Source organism: Pelophylax lessonae (assembly GCF_965119305.1).
Source record: "Pelophylax lessonae genome assembly, chromosome: 3".
Classification (NCBI taxonomy): Eukaryota; Metazoa; Chordata; class Amphibia; order Anura; family Ranidae; genus Pelophylax; species Pelophylax lessonae.
Genome location: NC_138770.1, coordinates 620359609 through 620377605, shown reverse-complemented (window position 1 = coordinate 620377605; position 17997 = coordinate 620359609). Strand labels below are relative to the sequence as shown.

General features: G+C 43.0%; 1 protein-coding gene across 1 annotated transcript in view; it reads right to left on the bottom strand.

Annotated features, from left to right (window-relative positions):
• The window catches only part of LOC309549463 (spermatogenesis-associated protein 7 homolog), a gene marked incomplete at its 5' end in the record, with an annotated part of 344986 nt that overhangs the window by 77761 nt on the left and 249228 nt on the right, over positions 1–17997 (bottom strand). Inside the window, 2 exons of the mRNA XM_082249761.1 lie at positions 13196–13236; positions 16676–16709. Of these exons, the coding sequence (XP_082105887.1) occupies positions 13196–13236; positions 16676–16709 (75 nt within the window). The remainder of the gene's footprint in view (positions 1–13195; positions 13237–16675; positions 16710–17997) is intronic.

Sequence of the window (17997 nt, the reverse complement as noted above, 5' to 3'; positions counted from 1 at the left end):
GGGCTGTCGTCTGCTGTCCATGGGCACACTTGGGTTACATACCAGTGGAGGGCTCTGTAGCTCTCATCCTAACGCATCTCCACCTGGACCAGCCTGCTTAACTCAGCTTTCCATTCCTTGTGCGGTTGTCTCCCCAAAAATACAATTCGAATTTCGTACTGCGACCAGTACCTTTCCTGGAAGGAGGGGAAGATTTTTCCCTAGTGTCGCTGCTCACAGGCTAGCGCTTCCTCCCAGAGTTCCAAGTGGATTGAATCATACCATCCTAGCAGGACCTGCTCTGACACTGGTCCCCTGTGCTGTATCCACATCTCTCACAACCTCCTTCTGAATTCCTCTTCCATGGTGGCTGGTATCTGTACCTCTCCTCTCCTGCTATCCGGACCTTGAAACCCTGTGAAGGTATGGATGTCCCACACTGCAGGAAGTGTCCCACAGCATGCCACCAATGTAACGGAACTGTGACCCCCACACTGTGTTTGTCGGCTTCCGCCAGCATACGGCTTCCTCCAGTCTTGAACATAGGTACCAGATATTCTAGCTACCCCCCATACAAAACTAGATGGAACTTAGCTTGTATAGAACTGGAACCTTTATTGAAAAAGTATACAGACTTTTTATAGACTTGAGAAGTATGTCAGTGACCAGGTCAGATGAGCCTGATTATCATATGCTATGCAGATGAACTTGTATACAGAAATATAATTAACACATTTAAAGAACAACCAACACAAACAGTATACTATTTCCACTCAGCAACTAACAGATGACAGTGATTCAAACAACCTGAGCCAATTAACCAGCAGACTGCCATCCTCAAGCTCATGAAATACAATACTCATTATCATAAGTGTAAACACAGTACTCGTTGTAGATAACAGGTGAGTAAATCAGCATATTCAACAATGTGTGGAAGACAGGTGGTTGAGCTGATGATATTAGCATCTGCTATGAGTCTGACTGTGTGAAGCAGTCTTCATATGTTTCTTGAGATATATGGATGATAAATATTACTGTCCCATTTGAAGTAATCCAAACCATATTCTCAGTGTCCATTAAGTACCTGTCTTTCACTCCCAGTGACGGTGAGTACCGTCACAGCAGTCTTGTGACTTCTATCAGTGTCTGGTAAAGCTTGTAGGAGGAGTTTTTATTCTACCCTGACTGTCCTATAAGGCTGCAGGACCCCTGACCCTCTGTCTGGACAGTGCTGATTGGCCCTGTGCTGATTACATGCACTCTCCCAAGAAAAAAAAACTCTCTAGCAATACACACCAAACTGAGCATGTACAGAGTGACTCCAAAATCTCTGTTCTATCAGAAGATGGTGGAGGGACAGTGGAAGAAGGGGAGGAACAGAGAAGACAGGATCAAACAGCCTTTTTACGCAATGCAGAGGATTAAACCCCTAGGTTACACAGTATAACAAGCATGCTTTATTGTATATACACACTAGTATTACTGTTGTGAGTTTAGTAACATCTTAACCTGGCCATAGATGGATCAAAATCTTTCCGGTTCAGCAGAGACCTGACAAATGTAGCTTTATCTATGGCCGTTCACACTTGACAGAAGTCGATCTAACAATCAACTTCTGTCAAACAGGACTGTTGAGAAAAATTTCTTTCGATCAGCTGATGCAGTGCTGATCAGTGTATTCTGACAGTGGAGGAATCCTGCTGTCAGAATACAAAAGTACAGCGGGGAGGATTCCAATAGGCATTTAACTAGCTCAACGTGTTTCTTGGATGCTATCCACAGAGCTGCTCCTGAAGAAGTGGATACCATCCAAGAAACACGTTGAGCTAGTTAAACGCCTATTGGCATGTTTGTTAAAGGACAAAGGTGGGGGGGGGGGGGTATGTTTCACTCCTACCAAATAATTTTTTCTAGTTTTGGATAGCTTGTGAAAGGCTTAGAACAAGTCAGGATTTTAGTGTTATCTGTGTCCCCATTGTGGGTTTGTTTCCTCGCTTCCTAACACCGAAACACAACAGGAAGTGAGATGAAATATGTAGAAACTGAGGTGAAATCTGACTTTAACATTGCTCACTGGATTAAGTGTCCCCTTGGAAAAATTCTTTCCCTTTTGCTAGTGTTAAAGCTGAACTCTGGGATAAACAAATATTGTCTCACTACAAGAGGCATGTCTATTTATAGTTGAATTTTTGTTTCTTTTGTGTATTTCTTTCAGATCTGTGCAGTAATCTAGCATGAACCTTTACCTTTGTGTTTCCTGTAAAGACCTGTCTATGCTGCTCTCTCTCATTGTGCAGGGTGACTGGTCTTGTCTTCGTTCCCTCATTTAGTTTTCTGTAGGCAGTCTGTAGTGGGTGGAGACTGCTTGCCCCCTCCCACAGCTCTGCTCTCTACACAGGTTATGTACAGCCCAATGATGATTTCCCTGCTAGTTTTATATGGTAATATCTGAGTTTTCAAAGCTATCTGCTACACACAAACTGCATTTATATCCTTTTTTGCTTTTAAACTCCATTTTCCTTGAGAGCCGCATCAGCATTATGGTTGCCATCAAAGGGCCGGGTGTATCTGTAAGACTATATAAATTAATCAAGAGGTTTTTTCCTCAGAGAATAGGTGTGGGAACTCAACCACACCCCCAGCATCGAATGGTGGGTGTCGCAAAATTGGGAGGATCTTAAAGGGACAATACATACCAGGAGTGCCATATGTATGAAGTTCAGGGAAGTTCAGGGATGTGCTATGTACAGAGTGCAGTTTCAGAGGTGCCCTATGCACAAATTGCAGCAGTCAAGGGAGCTCTATGTATGAGTGCAGGGTTCGGGGGTGCCCTATGCGCAGCATGCAGAGTTCAGGGGTGCACTGTGCACAGAGTGCAGGGTTGAGGAGTGCGCTACATTCAGAGGGCAGGGTTTACAGGTGTGCTATTGTTAAATACTTATTACAAATTCATAATTCGGTACTTATTGGAATTATATTATATTCACAGCAAGCTTGCAAAATATGTTTGGTTTTTTGATTAATCATAATATTAATATGTGTGAATGACCTTCATCAGTTGACTAGTGATGAAGTTCTTCATCTGAGCTGAGGCAGTAAAATGTCAGATATTTCTGGTATATGTAGCTAGATTGAGGAGGACATAAGGTATCTGATATAGAATGTCATGGGAAGTCAAGAATAGACAGGATCTATGTAATACGAGGAATGATACATATATTAGTTTAAATAATGTTAGTTAGGATTAGTGTAATTTCAGTCATAATTAATAGTATTTGTATGTATTTACTTAATGTTATATAAGTTGTATAATTTGGTTATATGTGTTACTTTTGTGTAGATTTTTGATGTAACATGACATCAGCCACATTAGACACGTTACAAGAATAGAGTGTTACATGTGGGCTTGTCAATCAAAGTCCATATTGATGATCCCTAAAGACGTTGGCTACCCGCTGACAAAACGCATCAGGATGTGGTTTCGCAATTACGCTACTTCCCGGTTCCCATGGAACGCATTTGGCACGCGGAAGCGGCGTTCCAAACTAGGGGAACCGCGGTCATTGTTACTGGTTTTTTACAAGCTACCTGAATGTAAGTGTAATGTGGATTGTCTAAATAAACACCTATTTTATGTACTGCACCATGAGAGCCCTCTTTTGTCTCCCCATCTATCCCTGGTAACCCACCGGAGTGCGAGTGGATTATTTTGGGTTGGAGAAGTTAGAAGGAGGACGGTGCCTGTTTTTTGGAAGACACACATTCCTTTGGCTTGATCAGTACCAGTATATTCCTGTGTCAGCGATCTGAGATATTCAAGGCTGTTACCGACCCCCTGGTAAATCTGGTAAGGAGTTTGTGCACACTGGGTGGTCTTTGTATAGTGGAGGAGTGAGGATAGCCACAGATCCAGTTTATTCATGGATTTAAGAGACTTTTTGCTAGCTTTCACTTTGGTTGTTTATTTATATCCTACTCTTGCATATTTGAATTTGAGTGGACTTTACCCAATCATTTAATTTACTATGGACTGAAGGTGTGACTTTATTTATTGACTTTATTTATTTATTGATTATTTTATATTTACATTGTTTGAGTTTGTTTGAGTCCAGTTTCACACATCCCATAGTGTCAGTAAGAAAGGTGTAAGACGCCGCTCAACTAACACGATCCATGTTAGATGTGAATGACGGCCTCAGCCAGCGCTGCTCAACTGACCACGCCCTCTAATGCATTTTGCTCCACCCACAGGGTCTTAGTAATAAAGGTGGAAGACAAGAGCAGGACGGGAGAACTTATGCATCATCAGGCGTGAAAACAAGTGAGCAAACATATATGTGGCTTGTTAATGTGATGATGGGGAAAAAAAAAAGAGCACAGGATTTAAATGATAAAATAAGCTCTTGTCTCCCACCTTTATGACTAAACCCCCTTACACACGGGTGACATCGGCTGGTTAAAAAAAAAACGTCTGACATTCGGCCCGTGTGTAAGGCATCCGGTCCGACAGAAGCCGGTTTCTGTCAGACAAGCATACTGGAAATCCATGGAAATCCAGCAGATGACCGCCTCCCAATCAGCATTCTCAGCCTGTGTTTTTGTGGGGGTAACTCTGTCAGAACACAACAGGCCAGCGGGGGGAGATCGCTGTACGTCATCCTAACATTGGATCATTAGTACAGTGGCTCCAACCGGAGCTGACAGTTTTTTTTCCGTTCAACCCAAAAAAACTCACAATGTGTACCAGGCTTAAGCTCCAGTGGGCGGGGTGAAATGCATCAAAGACCATCCTCAGTAGGGCAGCGCTGGCTGAGGCCGTCATACACACCTAACATTGATCGGGTTGGTTGATCGGCCTTTTACACCTTTCCTACCTATCCTCCACAGCCACTGTCACATTTAAAGAGGAAATAAACCCTCCTCTGACACTTTTACCTATAGGTACTGTAAATATCTCCTAAACATGTACGGTTTAGGAGATATTTACCTTACATGCAGCCAGTGACATCACTGGCGCATGTGCTCTAAAGGAACGGCTGCTGGTGCCATTCCTTCAGAGCCCCGTGCTGTGACCGTTGGCTCCCGCGCGCGTGCGCGGGAGTGACGTCACCGCGGCTCCGGCCAATCAGATGGCTGGATGCCGCGATCCCGGAAGACAGGCGACTGAACATGTCGCCCATCATACAGGTAAGCGGGCGGCATGGTGGGGGCTCATTCTAAGGTAAGTATTTCATAATGAGCTAATATGCGATGCATACTAGCTCATTATGTGTTTCTTTCAGGTTGAAAAAAAAATAAATACATTTTGAATGGGTTTACAACCTCTTTAACATCGGCAAAGCTGTGCAAGGCCCCGCCCACACAGCTGCATCATTTATTTACAGAGCTCTGTGAATGAATAAACTAAAAGTCCCATTTTCCCCAGTGGCAAACAGATTTGTAGCTCTCCATGGACTATGAATACGTTAATCAGTGTTCTCATAGTCCATCTACACTTTCGTTAGCTTCCTAACTGAAAGCCCATACAGAGGTATGGGTAGAGAGCTGAAGGACATGTCTGCAGGAGACTGACATTGCACCCATGATCCAATATTTGCTAGTGCAATGCTTTGCAGGCTTCTGTAAGAAAAGAAAAAAAAAGTCTAGCCTTTAAATTTTAGAATTCGGTTCAGTTTCTGTAATGGAGGCAGGACAGGACAGAAATTGAGAATCAATCCCCTGAACAGACTACAATAGAAACCTGACAGGGGTTCTGACCCTTCCCCATTCTGCACAACTAGAAAAAGGTTTTAGATGGGGTTTGTGCTACAAGTGATTACATTACATTACATTACCCATGTAGCAGGTTTTCCAGGCATTGGGCTTGATGTGGGTCTGCCATTGTTACCTGTGACACCTTCAGCCCATTTAAACTGAATACCCAAGTGTGAGATTGGAGACAATAACCATTCAGGCATCTTTGGTTTGTTTTGTTTATTTGATAATGGGGATGGGAGAAGAGAATGAGTGGGATACTCCTCTGGCTCAACTAGGTACAAATGGGACACTTTGCAGAAAAAATGCCTTTCAGTGCTGTCTTGACACCGGCTGGATGCCGACCAATGCTTGCTGGCGCTTGAAAAATGCTGACTTGCTGAAGTGTACTTGAACTTGACTTTTGACACTCTGGTTAGCTCAACAAGTCCTGGACCATACTGAGAACTGATTCCTGACACTCTGGTTAGCTCAACAAGTCCTGGACTATACTGCAAACTGACTCTTGACACTCTGGTTAGCTCAAAAGTCCTGTATACAGCTCCCTCCAGTCCTTCCTGACTGAGGTAGCTCTCTGTAACTGCTTGTGCTGCTGCAACTCTCAACACTGTACACTGCACACTGAACGCTGTACACTTTAGCTCTTCAGGGCCCAACCGCTGGCGACCCCTTTACACTTCAGGGTCCTCTCACTAGGCACCCTCTCTATACTAATAAAAATAGTAATAATCAGCGCAAACCATAAAATTCGAAAACAATTCAAAAACCACACAAGGCTGCAAACAATCAGTGCTAAACACAAAACACCAGTGATTAATTAATATACAATGACGCAGCAATATTGTTTATTAATTACCCCCTCTATACTTCAGGGTCCTCTCACTAGGCACCCCCTCTGAACTTCAGGGTCAACACTGGCACCCCCTTTACCGCTAGCTAGCTCCTGTATTCCTTTGGACCTTCACCGGAGCGGTCCCCTCTCGGCACACCGGATCCTCTCTATAGCTCAGCTCAGCTCTCTGTCCCCTCAGGCAAGCAGCCTGGGACACCCGATCCTTCTGACAGGAGGAGAGGCAGCCGTACTCTCCCTCCTGGGACTCTGCTTCCTGCCAAAGATGCTGCGTCATGCACTCCCCTCAAACTTATACCCACTCCCAGAATCATGTGTGGCAGAATCTGCCTTTCTGGGGTAGATACAGGTCTGAATGTGCCATTGGTTGGGTTTCCTCCACTGCCCCATGAGAGTCCTCTCAGGAGCACAGTGGGGAGACTCCCCAGTCTCAACAGCCACACCTGGGAGACATGACAGCCCAGCTGAAAATCATGGCTCTGCTGTTAGGCAGCCAGTGCCCACTATGCTTTGCCTAGCACCTACCTTGTAGGGTGCTACTCCCATTTAGCATTTCCAGCAAAGTGGCTGTTTTTTCTTGTCCAGCAGGGAAAATAGTTACTCACATTGGCATCATCTGAATTGACTATATTGCAATATATTGCAAGTTTGTAAAAAGCATGTACAGTATAGTAATAACAGATAAGTTAGAGTTGATTTTTCTTGTTCAGGTTTTTTTTTTTTTCCACCAGATCTTTTTTTTCTAGACCTCTTAGGTCTTTACTATCTAATTCTGAATAATGTGCTGAGGGATGAAGCAGATACTCTGAAAACATTAACTACAGAATATGACTGCCCCAAGAATGTAGTTATCTATGGTAAGTATAGACACGTTACGATTATTCTTTTTTGTCTGCCGTATTTTAATCAACTCTTTTTACACCTCTTTAAGAACACTGTCAGTTTGATGAACAATGAACATAAGCCACCTCACACTCCTGCACATGATTTTCGGATGATGGAACTCATCACCATGAAGGAATTGCTTTTTTCCTTTGTACATTTTTGTATTTTAATACTTTTTAGAGCGGCATGCCCCCTAGGCTTTAATCGACATAAAAGTGCAGTGTGAGATCCATTAATGTAGGAAACTGCCATGCACATTATTGCTGGAGAACAAAGGGAAACAACATAAATGGATACAACTAAATGAAATTATATACAATGAAAGAATCCAGGATTAGTTACATGCAATTTATTTTTCCGCACGGTGAAAGCATTATGGGCATAATACAATTTATATAGATGTGGCTGTTTAGAAAGACAGATAAGTTGTTCTCAGAAGTAGTGCTATAATCTGAATTTGTTTTTAATTCAGACTCAAGGTTTTCGTCTTCATTGTTAATCATTTTAGGATCGTTGTTTGGTTCTGAGCCTTTAAGCGTACCTATGCTCAAACCATGGGCATTAAAGTAGGTAAATATTCTTAACAAACCCATAAAAGAGCTTAAACAAGTCCTCACTGATTTTGGTAGCTGCATGTACTATGAAGTAGTTCACCTCCAAAGGTTACAAGTGCCTGCTTCCATAGAAAAATGGGGAGAGGAACTGTGTTTTGAGCACTTCTCTTGTGAAAGTAAAGAAGAATTTCCCCACAATGCCTACACTGACAGAGGTTTTTAAAGACTTGTTTTAAAATGCATTCATTTACTATTCATACCTCCTAAAAGTCCCAGATTGTGCAGGACTGCATTTCCACCATACAGTACCAGGTCTCATGTACAGGGGCTGTAAAACACATAGGCTCAGATGGCTAGGATTGGGGAATGTGCTGTGGGGGTGGTCTATACAGAGAAGGAGCTGGGAGCATAGGCGTGCGCACAGGGTATCCCAGGTGTGCCTGGGCACACCCTAACCATACATTAACATTAACATGCTGGTAGGAAGACGGTTTAAAATCTCTCTCTTACTGGCTCTGCCTTAAGAGAAGTCTTTACGCACTTGCCTTTCAATGTGTCAGCAGGGAGATAAATGTGCTGGGGTCATATGTAGACACACACAAACACGTGTGTTTGAGCTTTGGGGTGCACACCCTAATTTAATAGGCCTATGGCTGGGAGGAATGGTGAGTCTATGCTGTGGGGGTAAATCTGTATTTTTGTTGGGATTTGGGGCTGTGGGGGGAGATCTATGGAGGGGGGAAAATTGGCTTTAGGGAAAGAGGGATTTGTACTGGAAAAAGGGCGTACATTTTGGCTGTGCTTTGTACAGACCTATGCTTTACATAATTCTGACTCCTGCACTCTCTGCGTTATACACTCCTTACCCCTGTACTCTGTATGACAACCACTCCTGACTCATGCATTCAGAGCCACTGATAAGCCAGTACAGGCCCTGTTGTACTGGGCCTGGTGTCCTCAGCTCAGCAGGGGGGCCCGGGCAGCCTCAGAGACAATTAGTCAGGTAGTCTTTGGGTAAAAGCCCGCACCAGTGGCAGAGCTCTCAGCACGTCAAGTCCCGCCTGTCAAAATGATTGGTTGCTGGGCCTGTCTAGCATACTAGCAACCAATCAGGTGCATGGAGGCTCCAGCATTCACAGGAGGAAGATGTAACTTCCTCCTCCTGAGCTGCTCCACCTCCACCTATAGTTCTGTATTTCCCACTGACAACGGAAGGGCCGGGAGTTTGAGGAGGCCTGCCATCTAGACCAAGACACTGCTAATGTAAGTGAGCCGAGCTCCTGCCATAGCTGCACACAAAAGAGGGGGGAGGGGCACGAATCACACAGGTCTATTCTAGAGAGAGGGAGGACAAGCTTCCCCAGAGTTATTTACACTGACTGCAACCACACCATCCACAGTACTTGTCTCCTGTAGTAAGTCTGCAGTCCCTGACCAACTCCTCTATAATGGCTGCAGTCTCTGACTGTCTCCTGTATAATGTCTGCAGTTTCTGACCATCTCTTGTATAATGTATGCAGTCTCTGACTGTCTCCTGTATAATGTCTGCAGTGTCTGTCTGAGATGTGAAGCATCATCACTGTGCGACGCCGAAGCAGCAGGCAAGTGATGATGCAATTAGAGTCTATAAGAGGCAGCAGTCTGCACATGTCCAAGATGGCTGCCAACAGGAGGGAAAGGTAAGACCTTGAGAGTACCCTCCCCTTAACGGCCCCTCCTCCATGGAGCAAAAATCGGTTTCTGAGGAAAGCGAGCATGGAAAGCACGGAGAAGGGTGGGAGCACGAACATCTGCGGAGGGAACCCAGGAGCGCTCCTCAGGACCATAACCCTTCCAGTGCACCAGGTATTAAACCTGACCTCGGAAAAGACGAGAATCCAAAATGCTGCTGACCCCATACTCCTCATGATTGCCCACAGGAATGGGACGAGGATGAGGAAGTGAAGAAGTATAGTGACTGCAAACCAGGGGCTTCAAAAGTGACACATGAAAGACATTGGAGATAAGAATGCCAGGGGGAAGACCAAGGGCATAGATCTGGATGCGAAAAGGCCCAACAAAATGGGGTGCCAGTTTTGGAGTGGGCACCCTGAAATTGAGATTGCGGGTCGACAACCACACCCTCTCCCCGACCTGGTACGAAGGAGCAGATAAACGTCTCTGGTCTGCCTGGAGCTTCTGACGCTGGGCAGAGACCCATAAAGACACTTAAATCTGCACCCAAGAGGATTGAAGGGCACAAAGATGATCCTCCACAACCGGGATGTCCTGTGGCAAGAATGACTCGGGCAACACAGTGGGTTGGAACCCATAATTGGCCATGAATGGAGACATTCCGTAAGATGAGTTGATGGCAGAGTTCCTGGCAAACTCCGCCCAGGGTAGCAGATCAACCCAATTGTCCTGATGGTTGGAGATATAGCAGAAATTGCTCCAAAGTTTGGTTGAAACGCTCAGCGGCACCATTGGACTGCGGATGGTAGGCAAGGGAAAAGGAGAGTCGAATACCCAACTGGGAGCAAAAGGCACGCCAGAACCTGAAGACAAACTGGCACCCAATGGAAGACCTCCCTGGCAAACACAGAGGCAAGCTTACCAGGATGACCAGCAGTCTAGGAATTGTGGTACGTGCGCAACAGTCTAATGCGCAACCCCTCAGGTAAAAAACATTTGCCAACAGGTCTCTCAGTGGGAGCAACAGGTTGGGCAGCCAAGATCTGTTCCCCAAGAGGAGAGGTTAAGTTTGTGCAGATGGCAGCCAGGATATGATCTGAAGGTATGAACGGTGTCGGCACGGAGCCCTCCCTGGACAACTCAGAATACTGGTGAGACAAGGCATCATCCTTAACATTCTTGGAGTTGGGCAAATAGGAGACCACATAGTTGAAACGAGACAAGAATAAGGCCCATACCTGACCTGACAGGGTGTGAACCTCTTGGCCTCAGAGAGACATGTCAGATTCTTATGATCGGTGAGAATGAGAACTGGAACGACAGAACCTTCGAGCAAGTGTCTCCACTCTTTGAGTATAATGGCCAAGAGCTCTTTGTCTCCAATCTCATAATTGCATTTAGCTGGAGACAGCTTCTTGGGGTAGAACCCACAAGGAAGTAAGGGTCCATCAGACGCCTACTCCCGTCTCAGACGCATCCACCTCTAGGACAAAGGGCAAACCAGGTTTGGGATGAGACAGAATGGGAGCCGAAGCGAAAACAGACTTGAGGGCCTTGAAAGCTTGGATGGCAGAAAGTATCCAATTGTGGGAATCGCTGCCCTTCTTGGTCAGATCTGGGATAGGTTTGGCCAAAGAGGAAATGTTCCTGATAAATTTCTGATAGTAGTTGGCAAACCCAAGGAAATGCTGGATGGAACGGAGACCACTGGGGCGGGGCCATTGTAGAACAGCCCGAAAACCTTCCATGAAGAACCCTTCAGCAGAAATGATGTAGTTATCCTCATGGTTGTCGACTGGTTCTCCAAAATAAGCCACTGTGTTCCATTTAAGAGGCTGCCTATCGCTCAGGAGCTTGCCTCGGTGTTTGTCAGGGAGGTCTAAGGATATTGTCTCGGACCGTGGGAGCCAGTTTGTCTCTAGGTTCTGGCATGTCATTTGCTCCCAATTGGGTATTCAACTCTCTTTCTCATCGGCCTACCATCCACAGTTCAATGGTGCAGCTGAGTGTTCTAACCAAGCTCTGGAGCAATTTCTCCGCTGCTATATCTCTGACCATCAGGACAATTTGGGTTGATCTGCTACCCAAATCTGCTACCCTGGGTGGAGTTTGCTAGGAACTCTGCCATTAACTCGTCTTCCGGAATGTCTCCATTCATTGCCAATTATGGGTTCCAACCCGCTGTGGACATCCCGGCTGTGGAGCATCATCTTCGTGCCCTCCGTTCCTCTTGGGTGCAAATTCAAGAATCTTTACGGGTCTCTGCGCGGTGTCAGAAGCTTCGGACAGACCGGAGACATTTATCTGCTCCTTCGTACTGGGTCGGGGAGATGGTGTGGGTGTCGACCGGTAATCTCAACCTCAGGGTGCCCAATCCAAAACTGGCACTCCGTTTTGTTGGGCCTTTTTGCATCCTCCGTAAGGTGAACCCAGTGGCCTATGCCCTTGGTCTTTACCTTGGCATGCGTATCTCCAATGTCTTTTACATGTCACTTTTGAAGCCACTGGTTTGCAATAGCTATACTTCTTTAATTCCTCGCCGTCATCCCATTCCTGTGGGCAATCATGAGGAATATGAGGTTAGCAGCATCTTGGATTCTCGTCTGTTCCAAGTTCAGGTTCAATACCTGGTGCACTTGAAGGGTTATGGTCCTGAGGAGCGCTCCTGGGTTCCCTCCGCTGGTGTTCATGCACCCGCCCTTCTTTGCGCTTTCCATGCTCGCTTTCCTCAGAAACTGTTTTTTGCCCTGTGGAGGAGGGGCCATTGAGAGGAGGGCACTATCAAGGTCTTACCTTGCCCTCCTGTTGGCAGCCATTTTGGACATGTGCAGACTGCTGCCTCTTATGGACTCTAATTGCATCATAACTTGCCTGGTGCCTGGGCATCGCACAGTGAGGATGCTGCACAGCTGACTATATCTATCACCTGATGGGTTGCAGTCCTTGCCTTTGCGTTTGTGCTCCAAGGTGCATCTCTGCTAGCAGTCTTCTGTTCTCCATGTTCCTACGTGTATGACCTGGCTTGGCTGAAGACTCTCCTGACTCTCGACCCCGCATCAACAGACGACCCGGCATCGGTAAACTACCCGCTTCTGGACTCAACCCCGGCTTGTTTCTGCTCTCACTTTCTCACTTTAGCTGTGCATTTATTGTTGTTTACTCCAACAAACTGCTTTATTTTAACTGCATCCCCTGTGGTCTTGTTTCCTGGCACCCTGACAGCTACCAAAATCTTTCTATCCCTAAATAAAATCTGATTTAAAATTTACATTAACTTGTACTTTAGAAGTGTTGACACCTTCCAAGACTACACAGGTCACACATTTTGCTTTTATACCATGTACTTTTACCAATTTTGCTGTTATACTTTACTAAAAGTGAGAAACATTGACTGAGTAGTCAGTAATACATATAGGTATGTACAGTATGTGAGTAATAATGATAAAGAAAGAATACAAAAAAAATATATAAAGATAATAAAAAATAACAGTAAACTCACTGTTTAAGAAGCCTTGAATGCATTCCACGATTCTGTGTCCTCTAGGATTATATACAAATACAGAAGATTACTATTTATACAAAGAACATATTAAGTCATTATCAGATTATTTTTGTGGGATTTGATGAAAAGTGTATCCTAATCGAGCTATGTGTTCTGCCTTGGAATTTCTTTCACCCACCCTTGTGTCCATCCATCCACCCACCCATTGTGACAGTATGAAGCCCTGCCATGGAGTTAGATAAAGAAAGAGATGTAGGGATGACACATAATTCTTAAATTTGCAGTTTGAGCAACTACAGCATGTGTATTGTGAGCAGAGAAAGCTTTGGTTTAGGCTTTCTCCGGGTTTTGTAATATAAAAAAAACATCTGGGTGGCAGTGACCATACCATAATTTCATTTAATGTAAGCTTTAAGCAACAAGCTCAGACTGGAAATATAAAAACACCTAACCTTAAGAAAGAAAATTTTCCAAGGATGAGGGCTGCTCTCCAAGACATTGACTGGGAGGGAATATGGGCATCGATGAACACAGAACAGAAATGGGAATTCTTCAAAAAGACTGTACTCACTGCAAAGTATATTTATTCCCATGGGCAATATGGCAATTAAAAGATTAAAAATAAAACCTATGTGACTTACTGCCAAAGTTAAAATAAACTATAAATAATAAGAAAAGGACTTTTAAAAAATAAAGAAACACTATCATCGTTTAAATGTTACAAGGAATATAACAGAATATGTAAAAAGGAAATCAAGGACACAAAAATTCAAACAAACGACAGATTGCAAAAGATTGTAGGGCAAACCCCAAAAAATTATTCAAATATATTAATAGTAATTTTTTGGAAAAAAAAATATATTAATAGTAAAAAGGTCAGGTCTGAGCATGTAGGCCCTTTACAAAATAATCTACAGTAGGTGACTGGGGACAAAGAGAAGGCACATTTATTAAAAACTTTCTTCAGCTCTGTGTATACAAGGGAGCATAGGGAAGCTCATGTCTATAATTGGGATGGTATTGACAAAGCCCGAAATGATCCACAATGGCTCAAAACTGATATGGTCCAGAAAAATTTAGACAGAATAAATTGGATAAAGCACCTGGAGCAGATGGCATACACCCACAGATCCTAAAATAATTTAGCTCTGTCTTTTCAAAGCCATTGCTTTTTAGGGACACTTTAATGACTGGAATAGTACCACTGGATTGGCGTAAAGCCAATGTGGTGCCTATATTAAAAGTCCTTACCAAGTAACTATAGACCTGTTAGTTTAACTTCTATAGTCAGGAAGATAATATAATAAAATATATTAATAAAAGACCACAAAGATATGTTCTTCCTGCAAAAAAATATTTCAAGTAACAGCTTCACAAAGCGTCAAGACTGAAGTTGTCAAACAAATCTGATTTATTTTTATGAGGAAGTAAATAAAACCTTAGACAAAGGAGTGGCTGTGGACGTAATATACTTGGATTTTGCAAAAGCATTTGACACAGTTCCCCACACACGGCTAATGTGCAAAGTAAAGTTTACAGGCTTGGAAAGATCAGTTTGTAATTGAATAGAAAACTGGCTCAAAGACCGAATTTAGAGAGTAGTGATTAATGATTCTTACTCTGAATGTTCTAAGGTAATTAGTGGTGTACCCCAAGGTTCAGTGCTGGGACCCTTACTTTTTTATATATTTTACAAATGATATAGGGCTCGGGAGTAAAAGTACCATTTCAGTCTTTGCAGATGACACCAAGCTATGCAGTGGAATAACGTCCTTACAGGATGACTCCAACTTACAAGCCGACCTCAATGCACTTTTTATTTGGGAAATTATGAGGCAGATGTATGCAGATAAATGTAAAGTTATGCACCTGGGGGCTAAGAATGTGCATGCATCATACATACTAGGGGGAGTACAACTGGGGGAAGCAATTGTGGAGAAGGATCTAGGTGTTTTGGTAGATCATAAGCTTAATAATAGCATGCAATGCCAAGCTGCGGTTTCCAAAGCAAGCAAAGTCCTTTCTTGTATTAAGAGAGGTATGGACTCCAGAGAGAGAGATATCATTGTACCTCTGCACAAATCATTAGTAAGACTTCATCTGGAATATGTAGATCAGTTTTGGGCACCAGTTCTAATAAAGGATATTGGGGGACTGCAAAAAGTGCAGAGAAAGGGCAACCAAACTAATAACAGGCATGGAGGAGTTCAGCTATGAGGAAAGATTAGAGTAACTGAATTTATTCTCTCTTCTGAGGAGGAGATTAAGGGGGGATATGATCAAAATGTATAAATACATAAGTCGTTCATAAACTGAACTTGGTGTTGAGTTATTCACTTTAAGGTTATCACAGAGATCAAAGGGGCACTCTTTACATATAGAGAAAAAGTAAAAAAGTTTAAAAGTAATATGAGGAAGTATTACTTTACTGAGAGAGTAGTGGATGCATGGAATAACCTTCCTGCAGAAGTGGTAGCTGCAAATACAGTGAAGGAGTTTAAGCATGCATGGGATAGGCATAAGGCTATCCTTCATATAAGATAGGGCCAGGGACTATTCATAGGATTCAGATATATTGGGCAGACTAGATGGGCCAAATGGTTCTTATCTGCCGACACATTCTATGTTTCTATGTTTCTAAAAAGAGATTTAATCTCCAAATACAGAAAGGTTTCTTCACAGTAAGAGCTGTGAAAATTTGGAATAGACTGCCTCAAGAGCTGGTTCTGGCCAGCTCGGTAGATTGGTTTAAAAAAGGCCTGGATTATTTTCCCCTGCTGGAGCAATTTGGATCATGCTTTGCTGGGTTTTTTTTCTTTACCTTCCTCTGGATCAACTGTGGGTATAGGATTATGTATATGAAATTGTTTATTTTTTTTCTCTTTTTCTAGTTTCAAACTGACTAACTATAGATCCGGGCCTGGTATTTGAAGGTTCCAAGGTGTTTTGGGTGGGACAGAACCTTTAATCCTGTGTTCAGACTTTGCTGGTGTCCTGCAACCTGTGTGAGTGCACAGAATCGCAGGGTGGTTTTTAAGCCAGGTCTGAGAGTAGCTCAGAACAGTTGCTGCCATTTGGAGATACAGTCTCCATGTGATGACAGCAGCATGCTCCAGCCAGGAGGGGTGACCTACCTCTGGGAGACCAGTTTTAATAGCAGAGGTGCTGCTGAAGTGTAGCCAGGTGGGCTAAAATGTTTTCATTACATATGGTTGCTGAAGAAGAACCCCAGCGTGGGCAACCAGTTTGTGACATTTGTTTTTCTTTTGAATAAAAGTGGGCTGCTGTGCCTTTAAATACAGTTTTGACTGACGTGGGCTCACTTTAAAAAAGGTCGCCACCCCTGAGTTAACCAACCCCCATATCACTCCATCCATCTACTTCCAAAACTATTCTGTACACCTGCTCATCCATGATCTACCCGCCCACCCATCCAAGTTAGGATGGAAAAAATAGTGTTTTAGGCACAGGACTTACATTTTCCAGAGACTCATAACTGTCTTGCAGGGACCTAAATAATTGACACAAAGTAGTCAAACAATATTTCTTTTTTGCATTAACTATAAACATTATGACAACAGAACCAACAAACTGCCATTCATTAGATTTGCACACGCACATATATTCTGTAATTATACATAACTGTATACATATACATAATCTATTATATACAGTAAACCCCCGCTCCATCACGGTTCAGTTTTTGCGGTCCTGGTATATGGCGTTTTTTTTTGTAATGCTATTTTACTATATAAATCATTAAAAATGAAATATTTTTGTGTTTTCCATAGCTCTTGCTATGTCTCTCAGTATCTTTTATGTGTTTAAATTAGTTTCTATTGTTTTAAAAGTGTGTTTAAAGACCTTAAAATGCTTTTACACGTACAGTGACAGTAAAAAAAACATGCCTACAATGCATTTTAATAGGGTTTTTCTATTTCGCGGATTTTCACTTTTCGCGGCTGGGTCGGGAACATAACCCCCGCAATGGAGGGGGGTTTACTGTATTATCTTACATGGCTTGTTATATAAAAAATAAATAAAACCTGCGTTGACAGAAATATGGAAAGCACCATTGATATTGGTTCTAATCTCTTACCACCCTATCCAAAACATAAAAAAGAATGGTCTTCAGACACACTTTAAGCCAATAGCTGTTCATTTTTATTTTATTTACCTTACTTATAAGTTTTTCCGCAATCCAATATATTGAATTTGAGTAAAAGTAATAGTGACACGGGTTTAGGAAAACCATAGCAATAGCAGAGGTGTTTAAGCAGTTACAGCTTTTTTCTTTTTTTACAACTTTTTTCTTTGTTTTGGCTTTAGATACAATTTTACGTACAAATATGCTGCGTGTTATATTTTTAAAACGTATTAACCTCCAGCAGATAAATATGAGCTAGAATGTAGGGAAATTAAGTATAAATGAGTCCCTCACAGCAAACAGATTATGCTTTAACACCAAAAAAATAAAAGAAGTCTTCTCGCAGTGATGACCTCAATGCAGGTCAACAATACCTGTTGAAACCTTGCCTTCAGCTAATCGATAGACCTGAACTAAGAACAATCCTAAAATATATGACTGCCTACCATGCCAAGCACTTATAAAATACCACTGTACTGACAATAGCACGTAGGCTGGGAAAAATGTTATTGGTACCTGATGGGAAGGTTAAAACTGTTATTATGTAGTTATAGAAAAACTTATTTTAATTGCCTAAAAATTTAGTGCCTATTAACCCCTCCAATGTTAAGGGCTATTTCTAGGTTATATACAATAAAATAAACACCTACAC